General features: G+C 38.5%; 1 protein-coding gene across 1 annotated transcript in view; it reads right to left on the bottom strand.

Moving 5' to 3' along the window:
• mtnr1bb (melatonin receptor 1Bb) overlaps window positions 1–15,618 on the bottom strand; it is a 37,815-nt gene extending 22,197 nt beyond the window's left edge. Inside the window, exon 1 of the mRNA XM_042007841.1 lies at window positions 14,640–15,618. Coding sequence (XP_041863775.1) covers window positions 14,640–14,847 — 208 coding nt within the window. The 5' untranslated portion in view covers window positions 14,848–15,618. The remainder of the gene's footprint in view (window positions 1–14,639) is intronic.
• Between the last annotated feature and the right edge of the window lie 532 nt (window positions 15,619–16,150).

The raw sequence follows: 16,150 nt of genomic DNA, 5'->3' as shown, positions 1-16,150 counted from the left end.
TCTATTCCCTCACTATGTTCTAGTTTGCTTTCTTTCTTTTGTTTTTTTTTTTTTTGTAACTTGGTGATTCACATGTGGTGGCTGCACTTCAACTTTTTCTGTTCATATGAACTGAGTGTCATGAAATCTCACAATACTGAGCTTGTCATCTCCTCCCAAAATTTGTAAAAAAAAAAAAAATAACTGTGAAAACTGCTGGGACAGTATTCACAGTTTTTTTAGAACTTAGATGAACGACTCAGCATTTAACAATTTAATAGCAATTATAGGCAACCTGATATAGAGTTCACCTTAAAGAACTCAGCTTTTGAAGAGAAGAACTACAAATCTTTCAGGGTAACCTTGGCAGCAGATTCATTCTGCCTAACCTCGGAGTCTTTATTCTGCTTTCACTGTCAAATCTGAACCAAGTTAGTGACTCATGTTGAATGCTGGATTACTTAGAAATATAAAAAAGTTGTTGACATTCTATCTTTATCCAAAGTTAATATCTGCAGATGTTAACATGATGATGTCAGAGTGTTTACTGTGACAAAGGTTACTGAGAGGCTGTCTCACAGAAAACTGTATTGTGTGGGACACTCTGACACACAACTGTTGATGTGATTTGCTGCAGTTAGATTACATTTGGTGGAGTTAGACCACAGGTCAGAAAATTTGACCATGACTGCAGGGCAGTCACTTTAATCAATGTAATCCGGCAGTGTTATCATTACTGGACTATTGCAGTGAATTTATGTTAATGAATCCAGATAGTGCCCTGGGATACACTCATGACCTGTCCAGGGTGTGCCCTGCCTCTCGCCTGGTAATTGCTGGAATAGGGTCCAGCTTCCTCGTGACCCTGAATTGGAATAAGCACTATAGAAGATGGATGGATGGATGGATGGATGGATGGATGGATGGAAGGAATCCAGATAGTTAATACTTTAGTACACTTTTATCATGTATTTTATGCCGAACTCTAAACATCTATTGCTACTGATCAGTCACAAAAATACAGTTGGATATACATAGTTGTCAGCTGCATCTAAAACCCTTGATAAAGATGGCATCACAAGACCCTTCCAGACTTTTACAGATACCCTTTACATATACCTGACCTGCTGGTGACACTGGCACCATAAACTACCAAAAGACTATATTTAGTTTTCCTAGGACTGTCTGTATTGTCACCAAACATTTATCACAAACCATCTGGGAGCACCGACCAGAACTTTCATCCCTACAGCAGTGGTGCAATCATAAGCTTTGATTAAGGGTCCTGTTGTACTTGAAGATGAGATTTTCTTCCATGAAGCTGTCCCAAAGTGGTTTTTAGGATAAACTACACCCTGGGAGTTCTTAGTTGCAATCCCAGACAACAAGAAAGTCATTCATAATTTTGTTTTTTATGTTTGTGTAAAGCACGTTGGTCAGTTGTGTTGTTTTTAAAGTGCTATATAAATGAAGTTGAATTTTAGCTGAATTCACTCGAAGCAAGACTAACTCTGATTAGCTATGCGGGTTTGGGGGCATTTAGCGCCGATACCTTTAGTGCGAGAACAGCACATTAATGAATATTTACAGTGGATATTTTCCTTTCCTCCTGGTGTGCCTGGAAACCTCTCTTTTTTTGTGCACTGATGTTCTGCCCTGTCTATATATGCAGTGTGAATTTCCACCTTGTCATTGGTTGTGATTTTGTTTTTTGACACCTGACAAAAAATGGGCGTGCAATGTGAAAGAATGAGAAAAGTCAGATTTGATGTGAGGTTTTCACTTCATTCATAGAAAAACAAGGTCTAATTACTGTAATTTGTTAATAATTGAGCAAAAATGATTATGAAAACACATTCCTCTCTGTTCTGATGTCATTTACACACTGAGTTTCAATAAAAATGAACACATTGTAATTTACTTAGGCTTCACTTGGTAACTGTATTTAACTGCAATATGCTAGTCAGTTTTAATTTTGCTGCAGGTCTGGCAGGCCTCTTGCAACCCAGGATAGCTTCTATCCAACCATGAGATGCAGTATTATCAGCTGCATCACTGCTTTTTTCCCTCTCTATGTTACATTCCTTTAGCATGGAACTAAGTATTACAGAGAGCCTCTTTGGACTGACATCTAAAATGGGGTCAATTCTATTAAGAAGAGACCTAAAATAAATAAAATAAAATAAAATTTTAAAAGACTATTACATTTAGGTTTGTTTCATGTTTACTTCTTATAAATGCAATAAAATATCTAGGAACAGTTACAACAGCTCTGTTACCCACCTCATCTTGCCCACCCATCATACTTGTATCCATGCTGATTCCATTCAACAAAGCAGGCTAACCAGCGTGAGAAATACTGTGGTGAAGATCTCTGGTCTCCTTACATTTGACACCTCATCTTTCAGACCTCAACATCAGAGTGAGACACACTTAGCACTCAATTTCTCATGACACTGATCTCCCCTCAACCCTCACTTCAAGGTACTCCCATCTGACCACATCTATTCAACTTTAAAAATGTAGGAAAGTTTGTTTGTATAGTTTTATAGTCTTGACTAGCAGGTAATAAAACAACATGGTGAATTCTTAAAATACACTGGAGTCAGTGTATATGTGAGTTAACATAATGTGATAAGCCGCATTATAACCACACATAATTGGCATGAATAACATTTGTCTTTGTCATTATTATTGTTAGTTATTAGCAGACAACTGATGAGCCCTAGAGAAGTTTTTGGACATCTAAAGCTCACAGTGATGCAGTGAAGTCTTGGCTATTTGATATGATTCTGAATTAGAGCTATTATTCAGGTTTCTATTGCCTTTTTTGATCCACATTTAGAAGATGTGAGCAGAAAAGGGTTAATGAAAACTATCCAAAAATAAAAATAAACCTAAAGTAATATGCAAAATAAAAAAGAAAGAAAAAAGTTTATATGCTTACTTGAGGTGGTTTCTGTCTGTTTTTAAAGGAAACTTAATGTATATTAGAGCGAATTCAGACAACTTTGTAAGGATTAAAATGAGCCACCAGCTGTTTATGGTCTGAGCTAGCAAACTATAAAATCATGTGGCTGGAACGCATTCTCCAAGATGAGATCTAACACCCACAATATTACCAGAGATTAAAGTAATTCCAGAATAAACATTCTTTTCAGTCTCCTGTTGTGATACCCACTGCAGATATTTTTTTTCCTCTTCATGGCTTGTTTGTCAGTTATAACAACTTTCCTAACTGAATTACAAACACTAACAACATAGCATGTACCACCAACCTCTGGCAATATGATGCAGCCTTGTTCATGTGACTCAAACTAGTGAAGTGTATGAATCAAATTTGATATTTGTGGCATTTCAAGAGGTTGCAAACCAGACTATTGTTTGGCAGTAGTCTCTTTTACCAGGATAATGTTCCCTGCCAAACTGCAAAAATAGTTGAGGAATGGTGTGAGGGGCGTGACAAAGATTTAAAGTTGTTGACTTGTCCCTGTTCTCAATCCAACTGAGCATCTATAAGATGTGCTAGAACAACAAGTCAGATGTATGGAGGCTCCATCTCATGAGTCTTGCAGCCTGACAGGACACCTTCAGAAAACATGTGCAGACAAAGCTCTGACAAGTCCGAGGTGTTTTGGCAACATAAAGAGGTCAATGCATTGTTCAGATGGTGTTGTGACTGATCATCGGATGTGTTTAGAGGCAAGGAAGGATAAAGAAGAGTATATGCCAATGTTTTATATGTTGAATTTGTTTTTCCCTGTAAGACAGGAACATGCAGAATACAAATGTGTTGTTTTGATACAAGAAAGACTATGTATCAAACAAATAAAAACTATGCTTCTTTCTGATTGGTGCAGCAAATAAAAATGTGGATGTTTGAGTCTAAGATTGTCGTAAATTATGAAACAGAACCATACTGCACCTTAATATGTTTTTGAAGAATATTCCTGGCAGAAAAGCAAATTCCTTTTGTCTCTTTTTTGTGCTGTGTGGCCCGGTGGTTGCTGAGGCACCGTAAGCAGTTCAGTTATGCCTCAGGCGAACTGTGACTTACGACATTACCAACATGTCACCAGTTTGACTAATACATGGAAACAAGCAGGAAAAGATAAAAGGTTTACATTTTTCTTTAAAGTGTCTCTTTAAAATCAGGGAATTCAACACTTCTGATGAATCTCTGATTCCTGTGGCGTGAAAGGTGTAAATGGTTTCTGCAGTGCAATTCAAAGAGAAATCACTGATGAATTAACACACTTCCACATTTCTTTGTCACTCCTACCTCGTCAAATGCCAAATTTTTCCGTAATGACCGTAGATGGTTTATGCCATATTTTTCTCAGACTATTGTCAGTGACTTTCCATTTGTATCTCTCACTCATCCTACATTAGTAATGCTCCTCTGATACTGGTTGTCTTGCTTGGCCTTAAGTCTGAGTTCACACAAATAAACACAACAGAAAAAGAAAGAAAAAAAAAACTTGGAACTGTCAGGACATTTAACTACCACAATTCAAAGCACAAATTTGTTTTTCTATCAGCTGTAATTAGACTTCCTGTCTTTCGAACATGCAGCACGGCCACATATAGCAATGCATGTGCCTGGTTAGAGCTGGTTTGTTCTTGTCATAATTAATGTGTTTTCTAACAGAGCTGCAGACTCCTGAGCTGCAAATCCCAAGAAGTACAGGGAGTGGGATGTTTGTTGGAAGAATCACAAAAATGTCTGAGCTGAATTGGACATTAGGCAGAGTAAAAAGTTCAGTCTGGTTCAGCAACATGTACGTTGACTCATAAATATACAAATTCTGATCGGAAAATTTTCACTTCCCTGTGAATGATGAGATCAGTTTGGTATAGTGATTAGACACATTACAAATCAGTAGCATTAACTAATAAATACAAATTAATTTGAATAATGTTTATATGGATAGATAGATTTAAAAAGGTAACCGTGACTGTTTAACAATTAAAACATAAAATATTCATGTGCATAATGATTAACCATGTGTGTAAGGCTTTCTTATTGTATGTTTTACAACTGCTGTTGGGTGGTTCTATGGGTTGTTGAGATACAGGAAATAGTGGAAGATACATGTAAATAGTTCAGCTGGCTGTGAATCCAACCAATGATTTACTGCTCATGGCAAATAAGCCCATGTGCTTTACTCCCTAATCACTCAGCTATGGGTTGCACTGTGGAAAAGTAATTATGATTTAATATAATTACAAACACATGCTCTGAGCATTGTGAGATTACTCACTGTGGTTTATGGAAACATATGTAACCACATAGTGGTATAGCTGATTCTTAGTTTACACTATGGAGCTGTGTAAGACCGGATAACTTCTTATTTACCAAGCATTTGAAAAATAAAGTTGAAAAGAAATCTTTTATTGGTCAGATTTGCACAGACTAGGATAATAAAGACATTGCCGCCAACTATTTATCTTTACAAAGCTTTTAATCCAGCTACAGCTGCCTCTCAAGCCAGATGAAATCTACCCAATGTCATGTACTGCAAATAACATACGATGAACTATTTGTGCACATCACAAGATTACAAAGGATGCACGTTTTTCTCAGATGTTCTCATCTGTTGCTAAGCTTTTTGTTTGAATGTGGAGATGAACTATGGAGTCAGGACAATTCACATTCAAAATGCACTTTGTTGATGTTTCGCCTCAGGCGAGCCAAACCTTTTGTATCCTTCCCTCCTGTCTCCAACGTGAACACCAGAGCTCACCCATTTTTCCTCTTTTCTTTTACATTACAAGTTTTGCTCTGCTCAGTCTGACAGCACCAAGTTGTGGGGTTTTAAAACAGATTCACTTTACTCTGTCTCTAAACTATGATATCTGCAATAGTTCAATATCCTGTGAGGAAATCTCTGTACTGTATGTACAATAAAACATTAGTGGTACAAAAAGCAAACACTTTCAAAAGTTGAGGAATATCCTTAATAATATTACATTTATTATAAATTTACATGTTGGACCCACTTAATGTTTGGATTCTGTGACTTGCTGCTGTCTCCACTGAGTACAGCAGGGAAACATTAGTCCTAGGAGATTGACCTTTGAAGTGCACGCTGAACTGTAAAGCAAAGCAGATGATTAAATCAGAAGGCTGTCTTAGCTCATCATTATAATGGTGAACATTGAGAAAATAGAAGTCTGCATTAATGCTGCACTGCACAAAAGAAGAAATGCTTATTGACATTATTGATTGAAACCACCAAGGACTGTCTTTTAGGCATAACTTCTCTGATTATGTAAAATATTGCCTTAGTTTCTCCACATCACTACTCTCAGAATTGCATCCAGCTGGCCGACTGCAACCTTTGAAGGGCTTTAATTTCTCTGGGCATCCTGTGTTTGATCGGAAAAATATTGGCATTTTAGATGCTTCTGTGTGTGAGTACTCAAACTGTGTGATGCAGCTGAAACAGAGGAACAGAAACTGAAGAACATGCCGCCTTCCAAAGAGAAAAAGTAACTTGTTCTTTGCTTTTGTGTTGTGAACTCACAAATTTCCCTACTGCACTCTTCATTATAGCCTGTGCAGCCCTCTTGCGTGACATGATACTTGGTCAGCTACTGTGCAATAAGTCATACAAAGTGTGTTTAAATGGACACACTTTTAGAACAAATTTATAATCTCATTCTTCTTATTGTCATTCTGCACCCATTCAGTACCAGAAATATCAAAAGTATGAAGAACAAGTTGGAGAACTTTCAGAAGGTGAAAATGAGGGAAAATGAATTTATGTATGAAATAATGTAATTCACATTTTGCCTCCGGAACCTTGAATATCTTCAACTAGAGTTTGAAAGACGACTATGCATGAGCTGAAATCAATAGGTTCTGATTAAGTATTAAATTCAAGGTATTTGAAATCAATCAGAAACAGATTTGGTTCCCTTTTCACATATTTCTTTAATTTGTGGTTTCTTTTTGGGAGAAAGTGATTATGATCATCTCTAATGAGATGCACTGTTGCACTGTATTTAACATAATTTTGGAATCTATCAAACACAAAACTTGTTATAAGAAACTTTTCTAGAAGAATCATAAATACCAACATGACACTCTAAACAACACCAGAATGTTTGAAGCAGCACCAGAGTGCGACCCATCCAATGGTAACTCTGAATATTTTGCTGGAAGTCATTATCTTTTAAGAATTAAGCTGTACATTTCTTTATGATTTAATATCATTTGTGCTTGAAGGAATTTAACTTCAAGCATTACTTAATGTACCCATGGGTTTTCTGAAAAATAAAACAAAAACGGACTAACGATTAAATCTCCATCTGCACATGCATTCTTAAAGTAATTAAATTCAAAAGGAGGGAGAGTCAGAGAGAGCAGTCAACCCCTAAAGCTAATACTTTATCTCACAGTTGTAAAGAAACTGATTCAGATATGCACCTTAATTTAATAGATTCCTCCCTCCAGTCTCCATCTGAGGTTTCGTGAAATTCAGCTTGGTAGTTTTAAAAAAAATCGTCGTGACAAACAGACAAACAGCAGTGAAAACATCCCCAAGGCACACAATGTGCACATTTGGCCTTTAAGCCTGTATCAACAACAATCATCTTTATCTACATCTGTGCAGGGTTGCATCCATCCAAGAGTAGATTAGAAGGTGGCTTCCATCCTTCTTCGCTGTCTCTCTGTGCCTGCCTGAAACAAACATCCTTACTCCTCATTTGTTTGTGTTTGTGTACAGTTGTGTACATCCCTGCGACAGCTCCCTCCCTTCCCTTATCCTATTCCCATATTCGTATCCTAGGTTGCCCTTGATTTTTCACGTCTTCTCCATTTCACCTCCCTTCTCCTTTCATTCGCTTTCTCCTCCTTCTCTCAGCAAATCCCTTGCTTCTTCCACCTCTTCACCCACTGCTGCCTGAGGGTTTTGAGAAACTGTTACATAATGCACTTCAAATTATCACAATGCATGTATTATGGATACAGCCAGATACTGGAGGTGCAATGGGATTTGATAAGGAATAAAGGAATGAAATTTCTGATCACTTGCTTCATCACTTGCAGATTAAATGGGCCAATCTATCATGTTCATGGTTATTGAGATTAAAGGAAATTGTTCTGTCAGTTGCTGTGTGTGTGTGTTGGGGTGTGTGTGTGGTTGCGTGCATATGGGCAAACTTGTGCTACTGAATCATCTCCCATCTCAGCACTAAAGTACTGATAACAACTGGGTGATTCTGATGACACATGACAGTAGTTCTTACTCTGTCTTGGCGGCGCCTCTGTAACACAGCATCACTCTTCTGCTTTTCATAGCAGTGGTGCTCCTCTCTTATCTAAATGTTGGGCTGTCATTCTGTATTTTATAGCTCGTGTCCTTATCATTTTTTAGCTCTATCCAAATCATTTTTTCCTTTTGCACCCCTCTCTTTTTGTGCTTGCTGTTCTCAGTCTACTGCAACTGGTCTGGGCTCATCCCGTTTCCTTCATCGAGCTGTCCATGTTCAAGGGAATTACAGAAGTCATGCCTCACCCAAAAGATACAGGACAGTGCCTGGGCATAGCTCAGGCAGACATAGACTCCCAGAGCACTTAATGCTGCTGAAAACACCCCCAGAAGTCATGTCCAACCTTCACTTCTGCCTAAATACTCACTAAGACAAAACAAAACAAAAAAAAAACAGTAATGCCAGATGATGAAAGAATTATGTGGCAAAGCCTAACACACACAGAAAATCCCCCAAAGCCCCGCAGACACTCTTCACCCATGCATTATAGATCAGTGGTTACTCAGCTCCCCTATGGATTCTACATGAAATGACACGATGAAACTAGACTGAGTGGCTAATATTTATCACAATGGGATGTATAATAGGATGTCAAATGCAATTTTCATGCGTGATTCCAAATGATTCAATATCAAGTAAATGGATTAATTCAAATCAAACTAGCAACAGAGCCCCTGCGTCTAATCTCTTCCCCTTTTCTTTTTGAGCTACAGCTTAACATCCCTCTATTTCCATTTCATCTGCTCTGTGAAGTCTCCCTCTCCGCCTGCTTTTCTCCATCTTTTCTGTTATGCACATAAAAAGGTTCCAATAGGGTCGTTGGGTGGAAGGTATGAGTCTGCCTTCAGCTGTCTGGTTTGGATAACTTTACTGTGCACCAGTAAGCTGAGAAAGCTCCTCAGGATTAAAGAAAATCTGATTGATCTGACAGTTAAGCTTGTCTACCTCCCGTTTTGATTTTAATGAATTAAAATCAAACACCCTGGTGCCCCCATGGCAAAAAAAAATATCAAAACAAAAAAAAAATTGTCTTGAGCATAAATTATAGAGAAAGCAGACTGAGTGAAGGGTGTGAGGATGCCTACAGGGTCATGGTGGAAATGGAAGGGCGTACATGACAAAATCTTAGTTACAGGTAACTGCAGGCTACAACTACTGCAGGAATGGGTTATACAAGAACGGCGGTAAGTTACTAAACCAGTGTCATTTTGAAATCCATTATCAATATGCAGGTAATTTCTGCATCATTAAAGTGAACAGTGAACTGACCTCAAGTTACAATTTATTATTAAGTAAAAGTGAAAGAGTAGAAAATTTATCTAGTTCCCTCTAATCTTGAGGGAAAAAGAAAAGAAAAAACCAAAGGTTGATATAGCCCAGTTAGGCTTAATTCCTCCTGGCATTTATCAAACAAATCACTTATGAATGGGTAACAGGAAGACTTTTTTCCTTCCCCTTTGATTGAAAAGCAGAAATGCCCATCTTAATTCTCTTAAAATCAGTGTTTGTCAGAGCCATTAATAGCCTGTTGCTATGACTGACAGTTAATGTACATTTGGTAACAATTACCAGTAAAGACGGGGCAGCAGGACGGTGTTAGTATTCAGAGAGACAGCTCGCAATAGTCTGCCAACAGCTGTATGTCCTGTCAAAATGTCTTTGAGAAAGACACAGAAATCCCCCATGCTTATTCATTGGGAGGCACTCTGGATTAATGCTGTCGGCTGAATGCCTAAAATGTAAAGATGGGAAAAAGACCTAGGAACTGTCCAATAAACTAAAAACCTGAGGCTGCCCATTAGAAATTCCACAAGTCTCTCTGTTTCAGTCTCCTCACATTTCCTCTGTCACTCATTGGTACACATTTGCAAAAACAAAACAGGTGCTTGCTCTCACTTCTGTATTCATATTTTAAATACTTGTTGTTACATGTTTTATCAATGTAAAAAAAGAGAGAAAGAAAGAAAAGAAACAGCCAGCTGACCCAAGGCTAGGACAGAGCAGCAGTAGAATTAAAAGTAACAGGAGGTGACACAGAGGTCCACTGGGTGAAACAGAGAGGTCCAGATAGAAACTGGGTTTGGATGTTTTAGCACTATGAAGAAGGGCACACAGAGACACTGGGTGTGTCTCTAAATGTGGCGAATGTCAAATTTAGAACGGCATTCCTGGATTTTTAAACTTAATTAGTTCATCTTAGGAGTTGAAACTCCCAAACACACCAGGATGAGGCAATTGGAATTTCTTTAGGTGCTGTCAACTGTAAGGTGAAGTCAAAGTCGTTTACTCTACTACTTTTCCATTTCCACATAACATTAAAACAATAAAATATAAGGAGATCTGTGGATTGATACAGCCAAACTGAATAAACCCCTGTGCACCATGTTATACAATACTGAGATTTCAGTCCTATATTTATTTATTTTCTTTTTTACTACATATGTCCAGCTTTATTTATGATGACAGATCCAGTCCTCTTGGGCATGAAGGGTACCAGTCTTTCATAAATCTGTAGAGAAATGTTCTGCCATTCTTCACACATTGTTCTTTTCTGCTGCTCTTTGCTATGGGAGTTTTTGTTGCCTTCCACTTTAAAATACTCATGTCAGGGGACATACTTGGTCAGGTCATTATTTTCACTTTCTCTTCAAGTTTGAGTTCATCTGGAAATAGTTTTTTCATTCAGTTTTGAGTCTACAATCTCCTGTTTGCAGCATTTTTCATAAGCTGGATTTTCTGTTGCAATTTTTTTAAAGATTTCACTTAATAATGTGCAACCAATATCCAGCAGGCTTCTTTTTATGCACATTTTATCCCAGTCTGCACAATTTGACTTCATGCAGGGCCATGTCCTCTTCTGTGTTTGAGTAGTTACTGCAGCAGATAATGCTTGTGCCAAATCAGAAGCACTTACTTGCCTGTTTTTCAGCACAAGGTTGTGTAAAAAGTAAATTGTGCATGACATCATCTGCAAATTACTTCCTGAGTCAAGATTGTTCTCACCTTGGATGGCTATGAATGTTAGCCACTCCTTTGTCTAGGAGTTGGCCAGCAATGTGTGAAGAGCCAGTCAGTCTCCCATGACCACAAGGCCCTCATATTTTATTTTTTATCTTAGCTCATTGTAATGCTGCAAAACTATTTCAAGACTATTTGTTAAATAAAAATGTTCTAAGTCTGTCACTTAATTTCCAGGATTACAATGTCTTCATGGTGGCTGCGCTGTGATTTACAATGTCCCAAAAAGTTCACAGGCACACAATTACATACAAAAGCACTGATACAGGTTCAAGTGTTCAGCATCACTGAGAGACAGATGAAAAGACTGGTGTTCAGCACCATGGATAGTGGTACTGAAGAGCTTGAGCAAGTGAATGAGTAACTTTGAACAGAGTAGAAAGCAATTTCTTTTGCAAGCCCCAGTCTTAACTAAGGCATATTTTAAGCATTATTTTTGTACAGGCAGAGAGCTTTAGAGAAAAGTAGTGAGACAGAGAATGAGAGAAAGGGGTGTGTGTGTGTGTGATGTAAATAAAGTCTCTTTGAAGAGGCTCTGTAATGTGTGATCCTGTCTAACTCGCTTTGAAAGTTTGCAACACCTAAGCGTCTTCAAAGACAAATCTCTGGGGACAAAAACCTCTGCCCCACGCAAGTGTACGAGTTACTTTTCACAGGCTCACACACAAATTTATACAAGAGGGAACAAAAGCACAATATTATTTGGAGATTTGTTGTATTGTATTTTCCTAAATATGCTCCATACTGTACATTTATTTATTTATTTATTTTAGCATATATATTTAAAATTGCTTAAAAACACCTTTCGGGGGAAAAATGGCTTCTTGGATTCATATAGAGTCTGTGTCTTGGAGTTGTGTGAACTCCAGATATCTTAATGGCAAGTGAGTGTCAGTGTAATAATGAATCTGTGTTATAGTATTTACTATGAGGCAGTGTATCCTATCAGAGTACAGCACAGCCAGACGTTATTCTCAAACCCTGAACCTGATGAAATATTACACTCAGCGGTAGGTTTGCTTCTCACGTCGCCGCAGCAGGGACAACAGTGGTGAGTAATCACATGCTACCCTCTGATCCCACTGTGACTGTTAATACACTCCTGTTAAGTCAGGTGTTTTCCCATCTCTTCTGTTGAGTGGGTTGTTTCAATCTGCAGTAGCCTTTTTTTTTTTTTTAGTTCACGAATGTGAACTCAGTGAGGTTTTTCAACTGCTGAGTGGGCTGTTTGAGTTGCGAAAGATCAGCTTTAAGGCTTAAGTGAGTGGGAAAAAAGAACCCAACACCAAAGTTTATGTCATAGTGACACTTACTAAAGAGGTATAGGAGGAACAATAGGAGGACCAAGAGAGGACAGATCGAGGTCTTAAATAGGAACAAAGTAGCTTGTCTCTTATTGGTGTCAAAGTAGAAAGCTGTAGATGTGATTAAGCAGAGGATATATCAGGTGTAAGCTTACCCTTTGTATGCAGTTGTTTTAGAAACTGTGGATGAGATTAGCACTTTTTAATGCATGTCCAAGACTATAACGTTCCCTTTTGATCCCTTTGGCAGTGTAGTCATCCTAATTCAGCACAAATTCAAGAGGATCACACTTTCCTCAAACATCCAAGCCACAAGCACTTCCTCTTTCAAGTCTGTGTGGGATTTTATTACTGGAACCACTTGACAGTGTGCGCTCTAAATTGTATTTCTTCTAAGTTCTGTTAAAGTTATGCATGAGTCAACATGAAAAGAAGCAGAGATAAAGGTATTAAATACACCTTCTGGTAAAACATCCATCTTTCTCTCTAATAAGCTTTAATCTCTGTCTTATTTACTCATGGCGTGTTGAGACTTGATTTAGGATCCTCTGAATGCAGCTAATGCAAGTAGACTGTCACTGTGCATAAAGTTTAACAAGACACTGGCAAAAAAGGACATTTGTAGATCGTGCTTATAAGATAGTACTCACAGTTCCACTGTTAATCCTGCTTTACAAAAGCACATCTTAACTTTTTTCATGCATAAATAAGGCCCTTTGGTCACCTGAGAGTTCTGAATATGATGGACCTGAACTAAACCTTAGTTCAAATAAAAAAAAAGGGAAGATAAATCCATGCAAGAGTAATATATGTGGGAGTCTGAGGTTAAGGTTACATTCAAATGCTCAAATGATCACTGTGTCCATCTGACTGAAAAGAAAAAAAAAATATGCTCAAATAAAATGTTCTCCTATGTGAGCAAACAGGAATAAGTTAAATACAGCCTTAAAAAAAAGTTTGTCATTAGTCATCTTTCACAAACAAGACAACAAAGTTTATTGGTTGCTTCCTCCCGAATAAAAAAAATAGCTGCTGAATTATAGGATATGCAAATAAATGCATATTTCCTGTCCTAATTGTTGCTTGATAAAGCACAAAATAGCCAGTCAGCACAACATGACAGACCTTGCTGCAGAAAATAACTACCATTACAAGTTAGTAGCCTCACATTTGTTCGTAGGTGGTTTTTAAAATGTCAACATGAATACTTGCTTTGGAAATGATTTGCATTTATAAATAAAATAAAAAAATGTTTTTTACATTATATTAAAGGAGGGGTGAATAAGGGTGTTAATCCAATAGAACTGAAATGTGCACAACTGTAAAAATTCTGAAAGGCACTCATTTTCCTCATAAGGAAAATTGAATTACAACACCATGAACCAGGAGTACAATTTCTACCTGAAGCAATGCTTTACTGAAAGAATGGCTTCATGATTTGGTATTATGCTTTTCAATAGCTGTACAAGACCTCCTGTCTGGTAATTTTTCTTATTTGATTCAGTTCATCAAAACCATTATAGTTAGCTTTTCAAAAGGATTCACTTGTGCATTTTTCTTTCATGACTATCAATAAGCTTTACAAGTAAAAGACACATGACTAAGGGAAGATAAAGATGCACTAGTGACAGCTAAAATGGCCTTAACACTCCACTGTATATCTTAACTGGAAATGTTGGTTAAGTTTCTGTGCTGGTTATCACTGAATCTTTCAGCTCCCTAGTAGGTATTGTCCATTTCTGTCAGCAATAAATAAATAAATAATAAAAAAAAAAAAACATGTCAACTTTATGTTAAAATGTTACAGGTTTGGTCAGGTTCAATGATGACACTGATGACATGAATGAAAATGTGCTCAGAGGTGTGAAGGAAAGTGAGATTTGACAGAATTCACTCTACATACTTTAGCATATGTATAATTGGTGATGGCGGGCAGTGCGAAATTTGAGTGAAAAAATGTTAGGCTAGTGGATGTGATCAGCCATCATCCGGTTCATCAACCTTTGTGTGACCTTTGTCTGAACTTAAACGACAGGTTGGGAGGTCAGCTCTTACCGGAGTTTCTCAGCTTGCGGTTCCTAAAGACCGAGATGATTACGAGCAGGTTTCCCAGCACATCCACCACTGTGGTGAAGATCAAAATACTGGCTAAGATAGCTATGACCCAGGCGGGGCGGGCGGTCCCCTCCGTGGCCAGGGTGCGCTCCAGCTGCCCCAGCCGTGGCTCTGTCCGGTTCTTTATTAGCGTTAATGTATCCGGCATCACAGCACCAAGCTGCTTTCGAGTCCCAGCTGCGTTTTTATGTCCCGCAGGTACCGTCGGTACCGGTGTGTCCTAGGTGAAACATTGAGCGCACCTCCCCGAGTTCCACGAGAGCGCAGGTAAAAAGTCCGCTACTTAAAAGCGTTAATTACTCGCTGGTGTGACCACGTGTGACGTGTAAAGTTACATGGGCTATTTGCTTTTTTTTCTCATTTCTTCGCATGAAAGTCGTCCATCCATGTGCCATCTAAATTGGAACACCACCAAAGCGCCACACCTCCTGTCAGGAAGAAATGTAAGCTGTTTGTCTTTTAGAAAATATTTCTTAAAATGTGTTGGTATATGGAATCTTCCTCCTGGTCCAGGTCGGCGGGTTTGCTGGTTGACATCCTTAACTGTCCTTCGTCTGCGTGTGTCCACGTTTGAGGATTGATTACAGAAAAATATAATAATAATAATAAAAAGCTATTTCCTTCGAAAATGTCAAACCGCTGTGTCGCCCCAGGAATCTTTCCGACTTAATCTGATATTTTCTGAACAAACGGCGAAACAAATTATTTTCATTAACGAATAGCGGTGTCTTTTCCACGCGCTGGACTACGACGCAACTGGCTCTGAGCGTGGCGAGGCGAAACTGTGGCGAAATATCACACAGGAGCCCCCAGTGAGACACACATCATCGGAATGTGGAGAAATTCAAGGAGTACGGACGGAGAAAGACTCCGTCTAGGCTGTCTGCGTGCGTCTCGGTCCCTCCATCCTTTTACTGTCATTGCCTGCTCCTCTTCATCTCCAAGTATGCGTGCAAACAAAGATTTTCATTTTTACTCCCCTTTTTTTTGTGTGTGTGTCTCTTTATTCCTTCGCTGCCTATTCCCAGCGTGACCTCTCGGAATCTGCCTTTGATCTCGGCGCAATGCTCGAGGAGCTCTAAAGTGTACAAGCGGCGGTGGGTCCAATCAGCACACTGTGACTCGTATGAAGCTTTTGTCACGGGTGAGCTACAGGACATTTTGAAAGTAACATCGTTTAACCAGCTGTATGTCTTTGAAGTTACACATGTGTATATAAAATTATATTTTAGGCTTTAGGTTTTATGCAAATGAGTAAAACTTGAAACGTGTAACCTGTGAAGCTCGATTGTGGTCTTTCAATTGCAAATAAAATTCACCATTGACTGGACAAATCCTTTAGTAGTGTGGGCATCATGCCTCCCCAACGCTGCCATTTTTGGATTCTGGAGTATTTGTGCACCTCACAGCAAGTGGAGGTGGCGGTTTAATCCCATTCATGCTTAACGTGG

The sequence above is a fragment of the Melanotaenia boesemani genome, chromosome 15 (genome assembly GCF_017639745.1).
Source record: "Melanotaenia boesemani isolate fMelBoe1 chromosome 15, fMelBoe1.pri, whole genome shotgun sequence".
Lineage (NCBI taxonomy): Eukaryota > Metazoa > Chordata > Actinopteri > Atheriniformes > Melanotaeniidae > Melanotaenia > Melanotaenia boesemani.
The sequence above is the reverse complement of the archived record's forward strand: the minus strand, read 5'-3'. Positions and strand labels throughout refer to the sequence as shown.